At 48.3% G+C, this 20,203-nt stretch overlaps 1 protein-coding gene and 1 long non-coding RNA gene across 2 annotated transcripts; one reads left to right on the top strand and one right to left on the bottom strand.

Moving 5' to 3' along the window:
- Positions 1–6,702: 6,702 nt before the first annotated feature.
- LOC100845879 lies at positions 6,703–9,979 on the top strand. The gene is made up of 8 exons (XM_003563381.3): positions 6,703–7,186; positions 7,467–7,559; positions 7,701–7,790; positions 8,107–8,220; positions 8,504–8,830; positions 9,118–9,247; positions 9,418–9,622; positions 9,693–9,979. Exons 1-8 carry the CDS (start codon positions 6,774–6,776, stop codon positions 9,794–9,796), a joined length of 1,476 nt encoding a protein of 491 aa, XP_003563429.1. The 5' UTR covers positions 6,703–6,773; the 3' UTR covers positions 9,797–9,979.
- A 3,649-nt stretch (positions 9,980–13,628) lies between these two features.
- LOC104581424 lies at positions 13,629–15,421 on the bottom strand. Its single transcript, XR_729442.3, has 2 exons — positions 15,124–15,421; positions 13,629–15,031 (listed from the first exon to the last, which is right to left on the bottom strand). It is a non-coding gene; the product is annotated as an uncharacterized LOC104581424 (long non-coding RNA).
- Between the last annotated feature and the right edge of the window lie 4,782 nt (positions 15,422–20,203).

Raw genomic sequence — 20,203 nt, forward strand, 5'->3', positions numbered from 1 at the left:
GCACAGTCAAAAATAGCCAGACCACAGGGTCGGCACAGGCTGGAAGCGTCCCTCCCACCTTCTCTCTCTTGGGTGCCGCTGAGTCCATGGGTGGCCGCAAGATCGATGACAAGTACAAGGCAGAGGAGCAGAAGACATGCGACAGTAAGAGGAGGCATAAAAAGAGGGGGCGCGGCGACAAGACCATCAAGGAGTCCTCCACTGTCACTCAAGATGAGATGCACCATGTGCCTGACATAACTGGAGTCTGGGAGGACAATAGGCCTGACATTCTCATCAAGAACCCATATCAAGGCCAGAGATTCGAAGACGGATCCTATTTCGTGGCTAGGGAGTTCGACCGGGTGCTTCTTTACTATCCTGGAAGACCGATGGTCACCGAAGATTCCCTGCGTGCCATGTCCAGAGAGATGTAAGAGCTTCATCAATTCTACATGCAAGCATCAGCTGGTTCTGAACAGCATGCCCAACAGATCAATGTTAGAATCCCACGAGACTATGACTTCTTTGACCAAGAAACTGGGAGCATTCAGGAACGTCCTATCACCTTTGGTGTGGAGTTCAACGAACTGTTCCACCTCTTCAACCGCCAAAATCTTGATATCAACCTCTTAAGGCTGTGGTCAGCCTACCAAATAAGAGAACTGCGGCGATTGGAGGTCAAAAAAGTAGCCATTATAGACCCTGCGATATTCAACTATGGTGACATCAAGACCTTGAGTCTGAAAAGGATGCCTCAAGAACCATGGCATCTAAATACTTGGTGGCATGTCTCGAGAAAATACGCGGACGACGACTTCATCCTCTTCTTCCTTAATTTGGAGTAAGTTCAATTTTATATATGGAACCGTTTGTTTTTTCTAATTCAGTCTTTCTTATACACCCTTAGATACTAAAGTTTGTTTCTTTTGAAAACAGAGACCATTGGGTGCCACTACTCATTTGTTTGTCTTGGTCCGCGGTGTATTACTTCGATTCACTGCTTCCGAAGAAGGGTGTTCGAGGTAGGTTCTGAAAACCCATCAAATCACTCATTAACACTGCCTGGAAAGTGGCGACCAAGAGAAAACTAGCTGGTAAAGGCTATAAAGACGAGCCTCACCACAACCACGGGTTCCCTTGCCAGCAACAGCCGCCCGGCAGTATGTTCTGTGGCTACTACTGCTGCCACATCCTTATGGAGAATGACAGCATGTTCAAACCTGAGGGGAAGGGGTTAGTCGCGGCGATGGAAGAGTACTGGCGGCCCCGAATGACAATGGGACACCAACCTACATGGGTCGTGTATAACATTGAAAGGGAGTTCGCCCATCTCATAAACAATGAGGTCATCAAGCCTAGTGGGGACTTCTTCGAACGCGTGGAACAAGTCGTGTCTAGGGTTCACCCATGACAATAGATTCATTTGTATTCTTTATATGCTTTCATGAAATTTTGACACTTTGTAATCAATGTCGTGTAGTAAGATACATTTGTATTTTTTATATGATGCGGCTTATATACGCATGCTTTAAATGATGTGATGTGATGTGATGTGATGCGGCTTTATATGTATTTTTCTGTGATGAGATACATTTTTCTATGATGAGATACATTCTGTATATAATTTGCTGTGCTGTATATAATTTGTTGTGTATTTCCTGTGTATTTACTGTGGTTTTAATTTTTTTTAAAAACCGAAAATGTATCAGTGTCGGTCGGTCGGTCGACCGACAGTGATGGGAGACGCGACCGTTACTGATGATATATACATCAGTAACGGTCGGGAAGGAGCGACCGTTACTGATGATGGGTATCATCCGTAACACGAAGTTAGTAACGGCGGCCCCGACCGTTATTGATATGATTTTTCGACCGTTACTGATAACCGTTTCTATAGTAGTGCCCCCAATGCATACTTCTCCGCACCACATAAACTCTCGTACGTTGTCTACCACACTTCTCCCTTCCCCTGTGAGATTTTTTTTACGGGGTAGTATTATTTTTAGAATGTGAGTATGTGACCCACATGGACAGATGCACATGTTATTTGAACGAGTCACAAAGTCATATGTCTTTTATCACATGAGATTTTGTATCTTTGTTTGCATCGCAATGTGCTAGCCGTCATAATCATGAGTTGTTTTTAGGTCTTGTTTCACACACGTACTAGTGTTTTCTAGGCCGTTTGGTAGGCATAATACCTAGATTTTCACATCATTTGTATCGATTAAAACAGTCATTATAGTGTTTTGGGATGGAAGAGGATTGGAGAGTATTGGGTTGAACACCGAACCGCTGAAATGACCAACCAACTTGTGACTAAGCCAAATAAGGCTTTGGCAAAAAAAAAGAAAAACTCTAAAACCGGTGTGAGATTGCGTGTTTCATTTTGAGTAGTATATTGTTTATAATAATAGAAGGAAATTATATAAGAGGGGCCCGGTCCGGCTGAACCCAACCGCCCGAGAGGGAACGAAACCCGTCGGGTAGTGGCTACCCAAACTCATCCCCGCGACCCTGAACCCAGACCCGTTCCCGTACTCGTCCCGGGACACGGGTTTCAAAAAATTTCCAGCCCTGTCCCCGTCCCCGTCGGGTTTTTCATACCCGTCGGGAACCCGAACCCGTTTTCTACACAGCCAAAATAGCAGCAGAAACATTAAAGAAAAATAATAGAATTTTAGTACATTCACACATATAACAGCAGCAACATGAAAAGATCATTTAATAAGACTGCAACATATAGTTCTCACAAAATAGATGGAGGAGTGGGTGGCGCGGCGCCTTGGAGAGAACACGCGGTGGCAGCAGGCGACGCGAGGGGCAGTGGCGGGCTGGCGGCTAAAATGGGGATTTGGGGAGGGGTTTAGAGTTAGAAGTGTTATATATGTGGGGGGTTGGGTAGATATATGGGCTGTGTTGGGCAATTTTAATGAGCTATCCAGAAAATTTCACGGGTTTCACGAGTACCAGGTTTGGGGAGTACTGGGCCGGGTCTAAACCCGTGAAACCCAGCTCACTTTTGTCTCATGAGCAAATCAGCGGGGATTTCATATGACCCAAACCCGTCCCCCAAGGACCCGTTCGGATCTACCATTCCTGGCGGGGATCAACAGGGAATGGATTAAATTTAGTTCAATTTCTCTCCAATCCACTTCATCCATTACCGTCCGGGAATGGTGCAACCGAATTAGGCCTAATGGGTAAAAATCCACGGGTTTTCGGGTTTCGGGGCAACTGCCCTCTTGACCGGAGAGAGAGGGGGAGAGAGAGTGTGCGTGTGAAGAGACAAGAGGGTGAAGAGGGGGACACACTATACCTGGCCAACGGGCTGGGCTTTTTCAAAAAGCCCGTGAGCCCGGCGTGCTTGGCCCGTGATGGGCTGGGCCCGAAACCGAGTTAAACGGGCCGTGCCGGCCCGCAACCCGCCTTGGGCCATGCCTGGGCCTCATCCTCCAGCCCACGGGCCGGCATGGCACGGCCCGTTTAACTCTCGGCCCGTCGGGCACGCCTAGCGGCCCGTCCGCCCGCGTGCCAGAAGATGGCCCGATGGCCCGGTAAGCGAAAAAACGGTCGCTTATATTCCTTCGCCTTCCTCCTGGGCTCCTCCCCGACGACCCTGTCTCGGCATTTTTAGGGTTAGGGTTTCCTCTTTCCTTACTGGCTTACTCCTCCGGTCCTCCCACTCCCCGTCTCGGCGGCCGGCAGCGAGGACAGTCCGATCTGGACCCCGTCTCCCCGGCGGGCGGCAGCGGCGGCAAACGACGACGAGTCCGGATCCGGACTCCCCGGCGGCCGGCGGTGAGGAGAGGCCGGATCTGGACCCTGTCTCCCCGTCTCCCCGGCTGCCGGCAGCGGCGACAGACGACGGCGAGTCCGGATCCTGACTCCCCGGCAGCCGGTGGTGAGGAGAGTCCGGGTCTGGACCCCGTGTCCCCGACGGCCGGCAGCGGCGGCAGACGACGGCGCCTCCGGATCCGGACTCCCCGGCGGTGAGGAAGATGGCCGATCCCTCCCATCCCAATCCCATGTACGACTTCCCACTTGGGGATTTCGGTGTTCACATCCCCGAAGAACAGTTCACCCATTTTCCTGTCATCGACGGCACCAATGCCAACCTTCCCTCCACACAACAATCTCATACCCAATCCACTAGCATGGCGGCCACGGCCCCCACGAGTGCCAAAAGCGCTCGCAAGAAGACCTCGGCAGTGTGGGATCACTTCAACCAGGAAGAAGTGACCATGGCGGACGAGAGCATGGTGCGGACGGCCAACTGTAACCACGCCGGCTACGACAAGGTGTACTCAATGAAGGGCAATGGAGGAACCGGCCACTTGGCGAGGCACGTCGAGTGGCACGCCAAGAAGGATGCTGAGGGCAAGGAGCGACAGAGCACGCTCAAATACAACCCCGACAGGACGGTACACACTTTCTCCTATAATCCTGAAAATGCTAGAGAAGCTTTGTGTCGTTTAATTGCTCACAATGATTTACCACTAGGATTTGGTGATTCTCCTGGGTTTGTCCAATATATTAAAACTTCTCACAACCCTAATTTCGTTCCTGTTTCTAGACAAACCACGAGTAGAGACATGAAAAAATTATGTGAACACCAGTCTTAAGAAAATAAAAGATGATTTTACTACTTGCACCTTTTCGGTTTCGTTAACATCTGATATCTGGAGTGGGAGGGCTAAACAAGACTACATTAGTGTGGTAGCTCATTATGTGAATGAAAAATGGGAACTAAATAAAAGAATCATAGGATTTGAATTAATTGATGAGTCACATACCGGTGAGAACATTGCTGCTGCTATATGCAAAGTGGTGGAAGATTTTGGTCTCACCTACAAGATATTTGTAGTAACTTTAGATAATGCTTCATCGAGTACCTCTGCCATGAATATCCTTACTCCAGTGTTCAACAATTATGCTGAATCTTTTTTACTCCATCAACATTGTGCTTGTCACATAATTAATCTTATTGCTAAATGTGCTTTAAAGAGGGTTAGCCATGAACTAAATGCTATCCGTAGTGCAATTTCATGGATGAATGCTGCTAATGGACGCATTACTATGTATAAGAACTATTGTGCTGCTAGAGGAGTAACTACACATAAGTTTGGTTTAGACATGGATATTAGATGGAACTCTACATATTTGATGCTTCAGGCCATTCTCCCAGATAAAGATTATGTCAATGATTTTGTTAATGCAAATTATCGTAGTAGAGATGGTTCATATTTGCTGACTCCTCAAGTTTGGCACACTGCTGAAGCACTGTTTGTGTTTTTGGAGACATTTTATGATGCAACTGTTGCTTTGTCTGGGGTTTATTATCCCACATCTCCACTGATTGTGCATTACATTTTAGATATTGCAACGCATCTAAAAACATATGAAAATGATCCAACTTTATCTCAATGTATTGTTGCCATGAAAACTAAATACCGGAAATATTGGCGAGAAATTCCATTGTTGTATGCCTTTGCATTTATATTAGATCCTAGGGCTAAACTTGAGGGGTTTGGTAGGGTTCTCTCTATGTTAACCCTCAATGTGGGGTATGACTATGCTTCTTACTTCACTGATGTTCGTGATAAGCTTGATGAAGTTTACAGCAAGTATAATGAAAAATATGGCACATCAGTCCGGCCACAACGTCCTCCAATGACAGGAAATGGAGGTAAGAAGAAAGGTAGTCTCTTTAGCAAAATATGGGGTGGTCCTTCTTCTTCTTCCTCTTCTGCAGGACCCTCTTCGACAACACCGCAGGTGCATTTAGGTGGTGGAGAGCTAGCCAAGTTCCTCGACATGGACGTGGTACCACATGTGGAGGATGAAGAGTTCAACATATTGCAATGGTGGAATGAGCACAAGCTTACTTTTCCGGTGCTTTCTGTGCTTGCGCGGGATATCTTATCGGTGCCCGTCTCCATAGTCTCATCGGAGTCAGCTTTTAGTCTAGCCGGAAGAATATTAGAGGAGAGAAGAACAAGCCTGACCCCGGATATGGTGAGAACATTGATGACCGTCAAGGATGGTGAACTTGCAAGAGATAGAGCCCAACACACTGCCGAAAACGCAGAGTTGATCGACTCGCTCGCAAACATGTCGTATGATGATTAGTCATTGTAATTTTCTTATCATTTTGTAATATTTGTTGGACTGGACTCATTTCTATTTGTGATGAACTAAGAGCGCTGCACTCTTTTTCCTTCTTTAGGGGTGGAAGGTTTTTTAACGAGGCAGTTTAATAAAGCTTAATGTTTTACCCCATATGATTTGCCTCATTGTTACCGTTCAATGTTTGATCACAGGTTCACAACTTCACACCATAATAGTTCATAGTATAATTTTGAGGGATTCAATTTCAGATTCAGTTCACAGATTCACAGTAGAATTTTTTCAGATTGTTTGTCAGGCCGGCCCGTTCTCCATCAGTGTGCCGGGCCGTTTTTCTGGCCAGTTATCCATCAGTGTGCCAGGCCGCCTGTTCGGCCCATCGGGCTAAACAGGCCCGGACCGGCCCGATCGGGCTACCGTGCCGTGCTTGGGCTGTGGTTTCACCGGAACGGGCCGGCACGGCACGGCCCGTTTATAGGTGGGCCTCACGGGCCTGGGCCGTGCCAGCCCGGTTAACTCGTGGGCCGTTCCGTGCCGGGCCGGGCCGGCCCGTTGGCAAAAGGAAGACCCGTGAGCGTGAGAGACCCCCCTACAAATTCATTCCCCAAAACCAGAACCAGCTAGGGTTCCTCGCCCTCGCCGCCGCCTCCCCTCACCTGACCATGGCCGGCGCTGGCGATCCACACCGTCCTCCGCCTCCTCGTGGTACCGTTGGGTGGAGCTACCGGGACATGGAAGAGCAGACGGAGAGCCATGAGGAATACATTTCCCGCCTCCTAGGGGAGAGAACCAGTGAGCCACAAGGGGATCCCTCCGGTGAGCCCTCCTGTGAGCCAAATCCCCTCTGGTTGCACAACGGGGACATGCAAATCAGGGATGAAAGGCAAGCCCTGGAAGCAGCACGCAGGGCCCAGAACCAGAAAAGAGCCAAGGCCGAGAGGAAAGCCAAGAAGAAGCGCCGCCGGGCAGCCCTCGCCCTGCAGCTAGAGCAGGGGACCAGTCAGCCACAGCAGCATCCCTCCGGTGAGTCACAGCCACCGCAGGATCCCAGTCTTCATCGCCCACAACTCATTCAGTGAGCCTTTGCCCCCTTCCCTTTTCACAATCAGCTGTCTTTTGTAATTAAAAACTGCAACTTTGGTCTGAAACACCAGCTTACACATGGTATGTTGTCATTGTTATCATTATTATACTGGAGCGCAGCTGCTTCCACGTATTTTTAAACTTGCACGTGTGCGCCGGGATAAGTGTTTGCACCCATGTTCCTTTCCAAGGAAGATGTTTATAGATCTTGCGCTCCCCCACCCACGGACAGGATTACAGCCTAACTTCATCAGATCTTTCACCATTTGCAGGTCACCAGAACCCGCAAGAGCTCGTGTTCGCCAGAGTGTTCTCTACGCAGACCGCCCCAGGCGATCCAGGAGACCTTCTCAAGACAAGCTACAGTAATTATGCCTCTAGCTAATGATTTTCCATTTTTGGCATGTTGGCGTATTTCCATCTCTAGTTCGCTGGTTATTGTCGTGATACCTTCACCATAATAGTCACTAACTAATGAGCATATTGCCTTTGCCTTGTTTTGTCAGGGTTGAGGAGCATGCCGGCATGGTGAGCAGTAGGGAGTTTGAAGCACTGACATTGGGTCAGTCACCTCCAACACATGACTCAGCTCACAGGTGCTACAATGACCTTTGCACAGCTCCTTAGGACCATGGCTTAATTTCTATTGATTGATTATGCGTTTTTGTTCAATCTCCAGGCTTTTCTTGTTGTTTGTTAGGTTTTATAAATCTTAAACTCATTGATGTGGCAGTAACCCTTAGACCAATAAAATGTTACCTGCAGACTGCAGTATTCTTTTATGTGCTCCGGATCTCATTCAAATCTGTTTGATTCCTCTTCAACTTTGTAAAATTAGTTGAAGAGGATTATTGATCAAATAGATGGTAGGTTTAGAATAATCACTGATCCTGCGGATATTTGTTGCACTAGGATAATGGAATGTGCTTATGATACTGCGAACAGCGACACTGCCCCAGAAATTATCATGACTGGTTCAGAAAGTATTGAGGTGGTGGACAAGCTCAAAGATGAATCAGATGATTTGTAAGTTTTTTTTATGCTGTTATAATCCTGTGTTATATTTTGTTGTTTGTAATTTGTAAGTCACATTAAACCTCAAAGTACTAAATTTTTATAGTAAGCAGCCAAACATATGTTGCTGTTCACCTGTAGTAATATAGTGTTTTGTTTTGCTTTAGAGAGATAAGTTCGCTAGCTCAATGCTATTTATTAGTTTTCAATGTGTAGCATAACCTTTTTGATGTATATTACCTGTTAGGCTTAGATTTCTTGCTTGCTGTTGACCATATGGGCATGCTTTCCTTAGGGAGGAGCTGCGGCGTTCAGCCAAGGAGTACAGAGCGGAGTATGACTCTCTCAGCAGGAAGGAATGGAGAGCTAAGTTATCAGCTGCTCATGCCGCCAATCTAGCTGCTATATTGGAAAGGGATGCAGCTAGGCGGCGTCTTCCCGATGCTCTCAAGTGGGCGAAATGGGAATCACCCCCTGTCCCAATGCAGAAGCCTTGGACCAGTCCAGGAAGTCAACTTCTTTGTATGTTAGGATTATCTTCTGAAAATGATGAAAGCAGTGTGGTGGCACATCCACGGGATGAACATCTGTCTCGGCAGCATCCTCCTGGTTCGCAACCAGGGTAAAGTTTTTGATCATCTCGTCTCTCTTTCATCTGACTGTCTTAATTACTAATCTCTCTCTCTCTCTCTCTCTCTTGAAAAGTATTTGCAACTCTGCACCAAACATATATCTTGTTCAGTTACTCTATTTCTGATGCATTATGTGGGGCATGTTGTAGTGAATTAGTTTACAATTTTCTCGTATGCGTTGCCCGCCAGTGCCTTCTGCTTGATTGGAAAATAAAAGGATGGGATCTTAAACATTTCATAACCACAGATCTGAAGAATCTTATCACGGTGATTGCAGGTCCAATGATTCCGATGAGGATTACGAAGAACTTAGTGATCAACAGATCATCGAGAATGGAAGGAAATGGATGTCTGAGGAGGTGATGGTTGCTTTCAAAAAATACACCGAAAGTTGTGCTGACCAGACGGTCAGTGTTCTCTCCCTGAAGCCTCGTGTCTTGATACATCAATAGATAGACGCACTTTTGAACTTTGTATTCTGTTGTTTAAACTGCAATCTAGAATTTTTTTTGTAATTTAGCATTTTCTAATCAAATAAATTTGAAACTAACAAGGTGTTGATTTGATCTCTAAACAGGGGCTCGACTACCAGTTCGGCGAACTCCTGCACCAGTGCTTAAACGTGGAGGATTATTACAAAACTTATCACCACTTCAACTTCACAATGAAGATGAAGGATCCTACTTCATGTGTCTGGAGAGTGGAGCTCTACTTTGCGGAAATAAGGCGGATGTTTCGGATGAAACATTATTTCTGCTGTCCTCTGGAACCACTTGAAGATGGTACCAACTAATTCTTGGCTCTGATTTTTTTTCTCAGTGAGTGAAAATAGTTAATCGATATATGTTACAGGTCATTGTTATGGTTGCAAGAACCAAGGAGTGAATGATCTGAAGCACCCGGCTACAGGTGGTTTCGACCAGGGATGCGCTACTTCTACGTTTCCTTACATGTAGGATTATAACCTACTGTATATCATCATGCTGTCCTTTGGAATCAAGTGTCAACAAATCATGTATGAACTGTTTAGTCGTGTAGTACAATCTAAGGTCCCCTGACAGCGCTCCTAGGCTGCTGTGTATTCTGACTTAATTCTATGGCTTGCTTCAAGGTGCTAGTAAAAGGGGGTTATGTGATCATATCATTTCCTTGTTAAGGAAATTTTGGTGGGGGTGTGGGGGAGCCGAAAGCTAGTTGGGTCTACTCGGGAGCTATAATGCCCACATAGATAGCTTCTTCTGCGAGGGTTGGGATACCGAAACATGCATCGAACCAGTAGTGTCTATAGCTCTATTCGGAACCTTACCACACCAGAAGGTCCCACATGTCATTCTGACAGCTAATTAGAATTTCGGTATTGCGATGGCAGTCTGGCAGAGTACCATTCCGCAAGTTTAAAAGAAAACTAGGGAAGCAGCTGCATCTTTTTGTTGGAACACGCAAGCTTGAGGAAGAGAACATGACGAGGCCATGGACAAGAAGAAGAGGAGAGGTTTCTTTTGCCAACGGCGGCAGCTGAGCGGCCGCTCGGCGTGATGTTGGTCGCCAAGTGCGAATGTGCGATGGGCGGTCTTTGGCAATTGGCATCAACGATCTGCGGAAGAGGGCTGGCCTACAGGCCTAGCACTTAGGGCACGCCGACGACAACTCCCGGCGTCGTTGGAATGAAACTGACGTGGGATGCTACGGATCAACAAACTTACATGCGATCTTGTACTATGTATCTCACTGCACGCAAAAATAATAATAAGCAGAAAATAATAATAATTAGAAAAACAAAGTAAATTAAATCATCATGAGCCATGTAGCTAATTGGCTTCATAGTGAGACGGGCTTTTGGGTTTTAAAACAAAACTGCGAGCAATCCAAAAGACATCACATACTTTTTTTTATTTTATGATCATCAATTGTATAGTGTTATGATTAACAAGCGCTCGCCGAACTCGCTCCTTAAGATTATTAAGCTTAACGATCTGAAAAGTAAGTTCAGTTTGGCTCTTTAGTTATCGAACCGAGATCTTAACAAACCAAGTTAGTGAGCGTTCAATAAGACTGTCAAATTTCGATCTTTTCGTCCTATCCTATCAACAAGTGCAAGCGTATATCTTGGAACTTGGAAGTGAAACAAATTATGTGTGTCAGCCCTATAGATGAATTATGTGTGTCAGCCTATAGATGGCCAACGGGCCGGCCCGTGCCGGGCCAATTATGTGCGTCAGCCCTATAGATGGCAAACAAGCCGGCCTGGCCTCGTGAAGCCTGACAATAGAGGGGCCGGGCCGGTCCCAAACAGCATCCTCTCGGCCCAAGCACGGCACAGAGCCCGATCGGGCCGGCCTGGGTCCATTAAGTCTCGGTGGGGCCTGAGGAAAGCCCTGTTCCGCATAAGGCCCAGCTAAGAAAAAATAAAAAAATGGTTAGAATGGGCAAAAGTTGTTGTGTTGGGCCAAAATTTTAAGGGTTGACGGGCCAAATGTAGGAAAACTAAAAAAAATCGGGCCATGCCGGGCCTACCCGTGGGCCTCAGTATGAAGGCCCAGCGTTGCACACGCGTGGCCGAGCTGGACAGGCTCGATTAGATTAGTGTCAGGCCCGGCACAAATGGGCCAAGCCGGTTGGGCTTTCGGGTAGCCGGCCCGATGACCATCTATAGTCATACTCAAGGCGCTGGCTGTTTTTGTGTTTAATTTCCATATCATATTGTGTTTAGGACTCTGGGTGAGGACCTTGTATAAGACAATCACTTTGTCCCGCTAACAGAGAACAACCGATCCGGAAAAAAGGGATTAGCGATTCGGGTGGCTCTCACGCCACCGCCGGCCACACACCCTCTTCTACTCCCCCCCCCCCCCCCAAGGCGTTGCCACCCACAGCCCTCCATTGGCGTTCCACGAGGTGGCTGGCGGCCGAAGCCTCGTGGCCTCCCGTGAAGGGGATGGTGGGGATCTTTGCTCGGTGGCGTCGGGGATGGCGGCCATGCAGGCGGTTGGGGATGGCTGCGGCTAGCTACGCGAGGACGGCCATGGCGACGATCAGGTGGAGGCGGTCGGCCATCACGGTAATGGCTGGTGTCGGGACGTGCTGCGTGGAGGTGGCGGCGTCGGAGCAAGATGCTCGTGCCGATGGTGAGCGCGTCCACGGGATGGCGCGGAGATCGGCGTTTCTGGCGGCGACGAAGATGAGGGTTACATCATGGACTGTTGGGCCGCATGTTGATCGTCTAGGACCGGCGGCGACGGCCCGTGTGCGGCGTTGTTCGTCGATGGCGGTGTTGCTCGAACAGAGCCACGTTGATAAAGACGGGCATGGAGGTGGGGGCTTGGCTCCCCTTGGCTGTGATTCATATGGCGGCAGCGTAGGTGGTCCTGATCCTGAGTATGGCGCAGGTGTTGTTGGTTATGGCCGGAGTGCTGGAGGCATTGCCGAATTTGCTGCTAGATGGTGGTGGCGGCGTCATGCTCCGACGGGTTTGCGGATTTGTTTTCTATGACTTGTCGGGCTGCCGCGGCTGATTTGGGGTCTTGGCCTTTGGCGATGGCAACATGTTTGTTTGCTTTCGTTGGGGCGAGGACTCTGTCAGGGAAAGGTGCTTCGCGCGGCGTCTCTTGGTGAGGCGACAAGTCATGCATGTTGTTGGTCCGGAGGCAGTGATGTGAGCATGGTACATGCAGCTTCGACGATAAGTCTGCGAACTCCGGTGGAAACACTTGATCCCAGATCAGGCAATGTCAAGGCACATGCATTGTGACCTTGTTGAAGGTGATGGCTCGAAGTTTGGCTTTGGGGATAAAAAATCCAAGTTTGAACTTATGTTGGATTGGTCATCCTTCCTTCCTGAAGGCTTTGCTAGGAGTTCTGTTTCTTTTCTTTTTTTTGAAAGGTGGTGCTATATTAATCAAACGGCAGGAAAGATACAATCATCCACAAGCAATCGCCCCACACAGGAGGGAACTGCAGCACTCAACACACCACCATTAGACACACTAATACAGAATTTCGCTAATTCATGAGCTACACGATTATTCAGACGACTCGTGAACCTAAACTCCATATTGGGGTCGTCTTTATCAATTTCGCTAATTCATGAGCCAAGCCCCCACCTCCATTATTGGGGTTATCCTCTTTTTCGAAAAAAGAGATTAAATTTCACAAAACCGCACATATTGGGGCAGTCTTCTCATGCAGCTCTCTCTTTTGCTAATTTGTCCAAAAAACCACAAGTTTCCAGTCGCAATGTAACAACAAGCCTGAAATGACGTGTTTAGGGAACTTCAAAGTTTTCCTTACAGGTTAGGCCCACCTGTCAGGTGACACCTCGGTTCGGGTTCGTCCGACGTGTGACTTGATAGGTGGGCCCGGCTTGTAAGAAATACTGTCAAATTCCCTAAACACGTCATTTCGGGCTTATTGTTACATCGTGATTGGGAACGTGTGATTTCTAGGAAAAATTAGGAAAAGAGGGAGCTGCGTGAGAAAACTACTTCAATTTTGTGAAATTTACTAAAAAAAAGACTCAGGGTGAAGTCAGGTTCAGGATCAATGCACATGAGATGAGTACAAGTACACCATGCGCATGAGATAGGCCCGTCAGGGAGCTTGTCTACGCACTACTACATAAAAGCACATTAGTAACATGCTCAAAACGCTATCAGTGGCGGGCAGAGGACCCGTGAGAACCTGGGTGCCAATGATGTGCCACACAGTGCCAATGATGTGCCACACATCACTGGCAGTCGTGGCACCTGTTACTGATGAAGCATCATCAGTGGCGGGCGGGCACAGATAGGCTCGACAGTGATAGCTTTTCATTCAATTAAAAAAAGCAGGTCACAGGCCCGATTCACCAAATCACAATTCACACAAATTAATCAAATGTCTCGCAAATCAAATACCTTAACCAAATGTCTCTATCTGTAGATCCAGAATAGGGGATTAACATACACTTGACAAGAAAAGATACATTCAAAACAGAACGAGATGAACTGGTCGAAGCCGTCGCCATCGGGGTCGATCCAAAGCTCTCCGACGACAGGCACGCTCCTGTAGTAGCCCATCGACTTCACCGCACCGCAAGCATCGGCGGCAGCTCCTTGGCACCCATGCAGATGTCAGAGAAAGAGAGAGTGAGAGGAAAATCGGGACTGCGGAGAGAGACAGAGAGGGCTAGGAGACCGACCCAGGCCCGGCCCTGGGGGATGCAAGCGGTGCCCCCGCACTGGGCCTCGAACTTTGGAGGGGGCCCTACATATATAGGCCTGTTATATACATATGTTGGTAAATGGGCCAGCCCAGAACAAATCGTAACTTCTTTTGGCCGATCGACTCCCACCCTATCGCAGATCGCTCCGTTGCTGTCCCCGACTACGAGACCCTTCGCCTCCTTGACCGAACACCGCCACTGACGGCCTGACCCTGGCCGGCCTGCGCTGCGCTCTGCATGTCTGCCCGCCCAGCCCTATCTGCAAGTAGGCCCCGGCTCTACTCATCTGCGTGACTGCGTCTGCTGCTGCTGCATCGCTCGCTTTATCAGGGACAGGGGCTGCATCGCATCGCCAGGAGTTGGTGATTAATCACGGCCTCATGGGACCTGATAATCATAGGTGTTAATCACGGTGAGCATCTTATCAATCAAGGCATCTAGCCATCTTTAATCTTTATTAATTCTCTGTGCTAATTTTCTATTTTTGATTGTGAATTTATCTAGTCTCGTTAAATTTCAGAATTATGAAGCCATTTGTCGTCTAGAAAATATCGTGAGAAAAGGAAAAGGAAGAAATTGGTGGCAGCAGTTGAAATTGTTAAAGAACTAGTTAACGTCTATAATCTCTCAAGAGAGGTTAAATGGTTTGGCAACTTTATGCATCGAGAAGAAATTGGTGGATGGAATTGATATTCATAACATCATCAAAGACTTTGCATCAAAGAATGTTAGAAGAAATTTTTAAGGTAATATATATGAACCTTTTGATATAAATGTAATTTTAGATTCATTATTAGTTTCTTAGGTGAAATTTTACATACACACACATTATTTATTATTAATATATTTTATTAAGGGCCCTTAGAGGGCACCGAGTACTAATTTCGCACCGGACCCCCGAAATCTCGGGACCGGGCCTGGACCGACCAAGATCTTCAACTCCATGATGGCGCCGTCGGCTCCATCACTGTGCCGTCGACTCCATGGCGGACTGCATGTGTGTGTGAGAGAGAGGGCGAGTGAGAGAGGAAACTAAGAGAAGGAGAGGGAGGAAAGAAAACCAAGAGGAGGAAGGGGACTTACCGGCGGCGACGCGGCCGAGGAAGGCTGGTGGTGGCCCGATCCGGCGGAGCAACGCCGAGGGTTGCCGGATCCGGCCCTGTCCGTCCGCGGTGGCACGCCGTGGGAGTCGGGTGGCGGGGGCCCGACCGTCGGGGGCGCCGTCTGTGGGGTGGGGGGGCACAAGGTCGTCCGGGGCGCACGAGCGGGTGGCGGCGGCCGGCCGGGGGCGGAGGGATGGCCGAAGGGAGCGGAGGGGGGCGGCTCTGGCGGGGTGGATCGAGGGAGAGGGAGGGGGCTCGGGGGAATGAGAGAGAGGGAGAGTAGGTGGGTTCGGGACTTAGGGGTAGCTGTGGTTAGATTTTATAGGGACGGGGAGGGTTGGGCCGGAAACGTTGGCCCAGACGGGGGCAAATAGCAGGATTGGAAAAGTTCGAAGTTCGCGTTTTATTGTAAAGAGAGAGCTTTTCGTAAGGCACGCCGCTGATGAGCCCAAACATTGTTTTTTTGTTTTTTGTGATTTTTAGAAATTTTCATATGTGGCCATGAGTGGCGGGCTTCCAGCGCCCGTCAGTGATGAGGGGTCATCAGTGGCGGGCGGAAAAGACTCGTCACTGATGACCCGTCATCTATGTTGTGTTTTGTAATAGTGACGTCTATACAGAGAGCTACTCCCTAACATCCCGCCGCAGCAGCTGCGTCTGGAGGCCGGATGCACCAGCTAGACCGAAAATCCTCAAACGCAGCCGTCGGCAAGCCTTTGGTCATGACGTCGGCAAACTATTGCGTCGTGGGGACGCGAAGAACACGGAGGGCGCCGAGCGCGACCTTCTCTCGAACAAAATGAATGTCGAGCTCTACCACTCTATGTGCTTCGTCCGTCGATGGTGTACCGGGTTCGCCGCCATGAAAACTGCCGAGATATTGTCGCAGTACACCACGGTGGCCTTGGAACCGGCATGAGGAGCTTGCCAAGGAGTTGTCTGATCCAGCAGCACTCAGCGACGACATTGGCGACGGTGCGGTACTCAGCTTCTGCACTGTAGCGAGACACATTTGCTTGGTGCTTCGATGACCACGAGATCAGGGATCGCGAGGAAGACTGTGTAGCCGAAAGTGAAGCGCCGCGCGCGTGTCGGAGCAGCCGGCCGAGACGGGATCGGAGTAGCCGACAAGGTGGAGGCAGGCAGGGCCGTACAGTGGCAGTTGCAAGGTGTGCACTTGTTCAGTGCCACAAAAAATTAAAGGCCTCCAAATTTAATCCTACTAAGTAACTAATTAGCTAGGCCTAATTAAAATTAAATTTTAAGGGTCATTAAATAGAAAAGGAAAAAGGCTCGTGAGAAGAGGGGCAAAGGGGAAATGGCCTGCTTCTCTGCTTCTCCTGTAGTCGTCCATTGGATCCAGTAGCGTCTGTCGTCATTATTCAATTTAATTTAAAAAAATACTAAAAGGATGAAGCTTTTTGGTAGAACATGAGGCCAGCTTATTGCTTCGTTACAACCTTTATTATGATATTGTTCTAATTATTGTAAAAAATAATGTATCTTGAATTTTTAATATAATTAAGTGAAAGTATATTTTGGTTATGCAATCTTTTTTTAATTTTGAGACCACGTTTTACATTTCGCGCCAGGGCCTCGAATTCCTAGATACGGCCCTACGCGGCAGCACGCACCAAGGAAGACTCGCCGGAAGCGCGATACGCAAGACATTCCAGCGGGTGCTTCTGTCCGGGAGGGACCTCGTCAGGGCAGCTAGGCAGCTATGGGCTGTCCTAGGTCGGCCTGACCGCCCCTATGACCTCGTGGATTCACTGCCCTCCAACTTGAAGAACGCGAAAAACGAGAAGAAAAATACATGAGAGAGATAAAAGTAGATGGACGTGATAAAATAGTGGAAATCAACTCCCAGCTCGTTCCCTATCCGAATTTTTCGGAAACCACCCCGCCAGCCTCCTCTCCCTCGCCGCCGCTGGATCACGCCGCCGATAAAGCCCGTGTGGCTGCGGCTGCGGCGGGCCCCTGGTCCTTGTGCGCACGGCTTCTTCCGTGGCGACGTGAACTCCCGGCGGCGGCACGGGTCAGGCCTTGGTGGCAGATCCTTGTCGGGCTACGGTCCTTGCGGCAGCAGAGGAAGTCCATGGCCGCATCTTGGTGGCGATGCCGGGCGTTTCTGTCCGCGTCGGCAGCGGTGGCTACCTTGACGGCAGCTGTCCTGGCAGCAGTGGAGGACGTCCTTGGCCGCGCCGGGCTTCTCTGGCTGCGTAGGCGCCGGGGTGGCAGCGGCCTGTCCACGTCCTTGGAGGCAGCGAGGCTTGCTCGGTCCGGGTGCGGCCGGTGGTGCGTTTCGGATGCGGCACTCTTCGCCTCGCCAAATTTCTGACATTCAGTGCTTCGTCGGCTCTGGAGATGGCACGGTGCTGGTGGTGTGGGTGTGGTACCGGGGAAACCCTTGGTCGACTTGCCCAACCACGATTGCGGTGACGTCCTTGGACGTCTCTCCCCTTTCATGAGGCGTTGTCGAGGTACTCCACACCACCCCAACTCTAGGTTCCCAGGTGAAAACCCAAAGTCCTCTGGCGGCGTTGCTCTCCCTCTTGGGGGCGTCGTTGGGGGAACTGGTTTGGCTCTGGTTTGCATCTTGGTCGGCGGCTAGGAGGATGCTGGTCTGGCTCTGGTTTGCGTCGTCGTTGTCGAGCCTGAAAAATCCAATGCGTCGTTCTCTATCCCGAAGATGGTTTGTGGAAGACGGTAGCGGCTGATTTTGTAGCATGCGCATGCGGCACACGCTAAGATTTAGCTTGATCGGTTGCGCCTTCGTGGCCTCCGGATTTAGATGTTAGGCGGTGGTTTGCAGTGAGGGCATGCGGCCCTGATAATGGCCACTTCCTTCATCAAACAAGTAGGTATAGCTTTGTGGCTCTGGAATGTTCGATCGATGTATTCATTTTGGTAAGACTTGTTGAATAAATCAATAAAAATGGCTGTGTGCGGGGCCGGGGGTCTCAACCTCTTTTTTGAAGAAAAAAAACGTGATAAAGTACTAGATGTGTTTGTTCGATTGGTGTTGTTACAATCGGCCTGCACCCCTCATGTATATAAAGGGCGGCTAAAATTTCCGTGCAAGAAAGAGGATTGAATTCATGTCCAAAACCCTAATTTGGTTCCAAGTTGGATTATTTGATACTAACTTTCCATAACTGTTCGGTCCAAAACTGGTTATACCGTCCAGAACGGTTTTGAGGTGGTAAACAACCTCTGATCAAGATGATTGTAAAATAGGAGTTGTTCGTCTCGAAAAAAGGAAGAACTTTCATGTTTACAACTTTTCGATCCGAGTTGAACTTGACCCTCTTTTGTATCCGTTTCTAACTTCGGTTCACATTCAGCCTGAGAAACAAATTTGGCCCAAGCCTCCGAATTGGTAGGACAAGTGATAGGGCATGTCCTCTATATTCAGGGTCCGTAGAAACCACATATGACCTCGGATTGAAACCATCTAAAAAGCAAAATTGCTTATCCCAATGATGCCCACAACTTTTATGTTGGAAATTTCTTCATTAGATGCAATCTTGATGACGTCCATTTGTAAACCAAAAACGATTTGAAATCTAATGCAATTGGACCTAAGGACCTTCTTCCAATGACATTGGCATGAAGCGTGGCGCCTTCCAGACTTCCACGAGGCCACGTTTGGCATTTCCTTCAGGTGGAGGCCATTTCTAACATTTCCGTTGGCAGGGGCCAATTGAGTAAAAACTTTGTTCTCTCCCTCCAAGAGCATATTCTATGCACCGAGCAAACTTGTGCAACCGGTGTTCCCATGCCTTTTGAACCGTTGGATGGAAAAGGAACGGACAAGATCAAGTTTCTCAACCTTATTAGGCCCTTAAGTTTGCTGGGAATCAACCCGTGCTCCACTGTTCTATAGTGTTTTTTGACTAGAGGTGGATTTAAACAGAGATGAAGTGTGTGAATGAAAAAAAAAACAGTAGAGAGGAGGGAGTGCGGGTTGATTCGCAACAAACTTAAGAGTCTAAGCGGAAAACGACGAATGGGTATGTTTGATCTAATCCTGACCGTTCCTTTCCCATCCAACGTCTCAAAACACATGGGAGCACAGGCATAGGACATGCTCTCCCCTTCCTCCTTCTCTTCTTCCTCTTGCTCTTCTGTTCTTCTGGTTTCCCCACCTTTCCTCTGCCTGCTAGTGCTATCCCCGTCTCTGCGGAGAAAGGCTGTTAAAATATCTCGCAGTTTCGATCCAGCAGGGAGTGGTATTTTGGGTGGAACGTGGAGCAAAGGAGGGAGAGATGAGAGGGTGAATAACAAAAGAGAAAAGATAACGAGCTTGACCGGTAGGGCAAACCTGATAAATGTTGTGGTTCTGTGAAAAGTTCAAAAGTTATGGAAAACATGGACCTTTCTGCAATTTTCCTGAAAACAATCAAAGGACTGATGCAAATTGAACTCTAATTTTAGTGGGATTTAAACTGTTTAGATATGTTCACTATAATTCGTCAACTATAAGCCAACCAAACAAAAGAGCCATTTGCTCTGTAATTTGGCGCCTGTAGATAGGATGTAATCATAAAAAATATACTCCCTCTGTCCCATATTAAGTGCTGAAATATTACATGTATCTGAACATATTTTTATATATAGATACGCCCATTTTTCAACAAATTTGAGCTACTTAATATGGGACAGACAGCCACGGAGGGAATAGATCACGTGGATCTTGGAGATTATGGTTACTCTTTGGGGGCATATGCATAATGGCTCAGCCGGTCGTCAGTTTACCCTTTTCGTGAATTTTTGCAAGACTGCAAGCAACAATCAGTCGCTCAGACACCATCATAAACATCGTAAGCTAGAGAATACTGCTGGATCAGGATGGCTTAAACATACCATGAATAAAAGAGAAAAAGGATCTAAACTTCATGATCAATCACGGTTCAGATCTGGGAACAGATAAGAAAGGATTGGAAGATGAAGACGCGGCTGGTCGGCCGCGTGAGTATCAGGTGGACCGTGGACGATATCATGCTAGCTAGAAGGCTGTATGATAGGGGCCATAGGTCGGCGGCACAAAGGTTATT

The sequence above is a fragment of the Brachypodium distachyon genome, chromosome 1 (assembly GCF_000005505.3).
Source record: "Brachypodium distachyon strain Bd21 chromosome 1, Brachypodium_distachyon_v3.0, whole genome shotgun sequence".
Taxonomy (NCBI): domain Eukaryota; kingdom Viridiplantae; phylum Streptophyta; class Magnoliopsida; order Poales; family Poaceae; genus Brachypodium; species Brachypodium distachyon.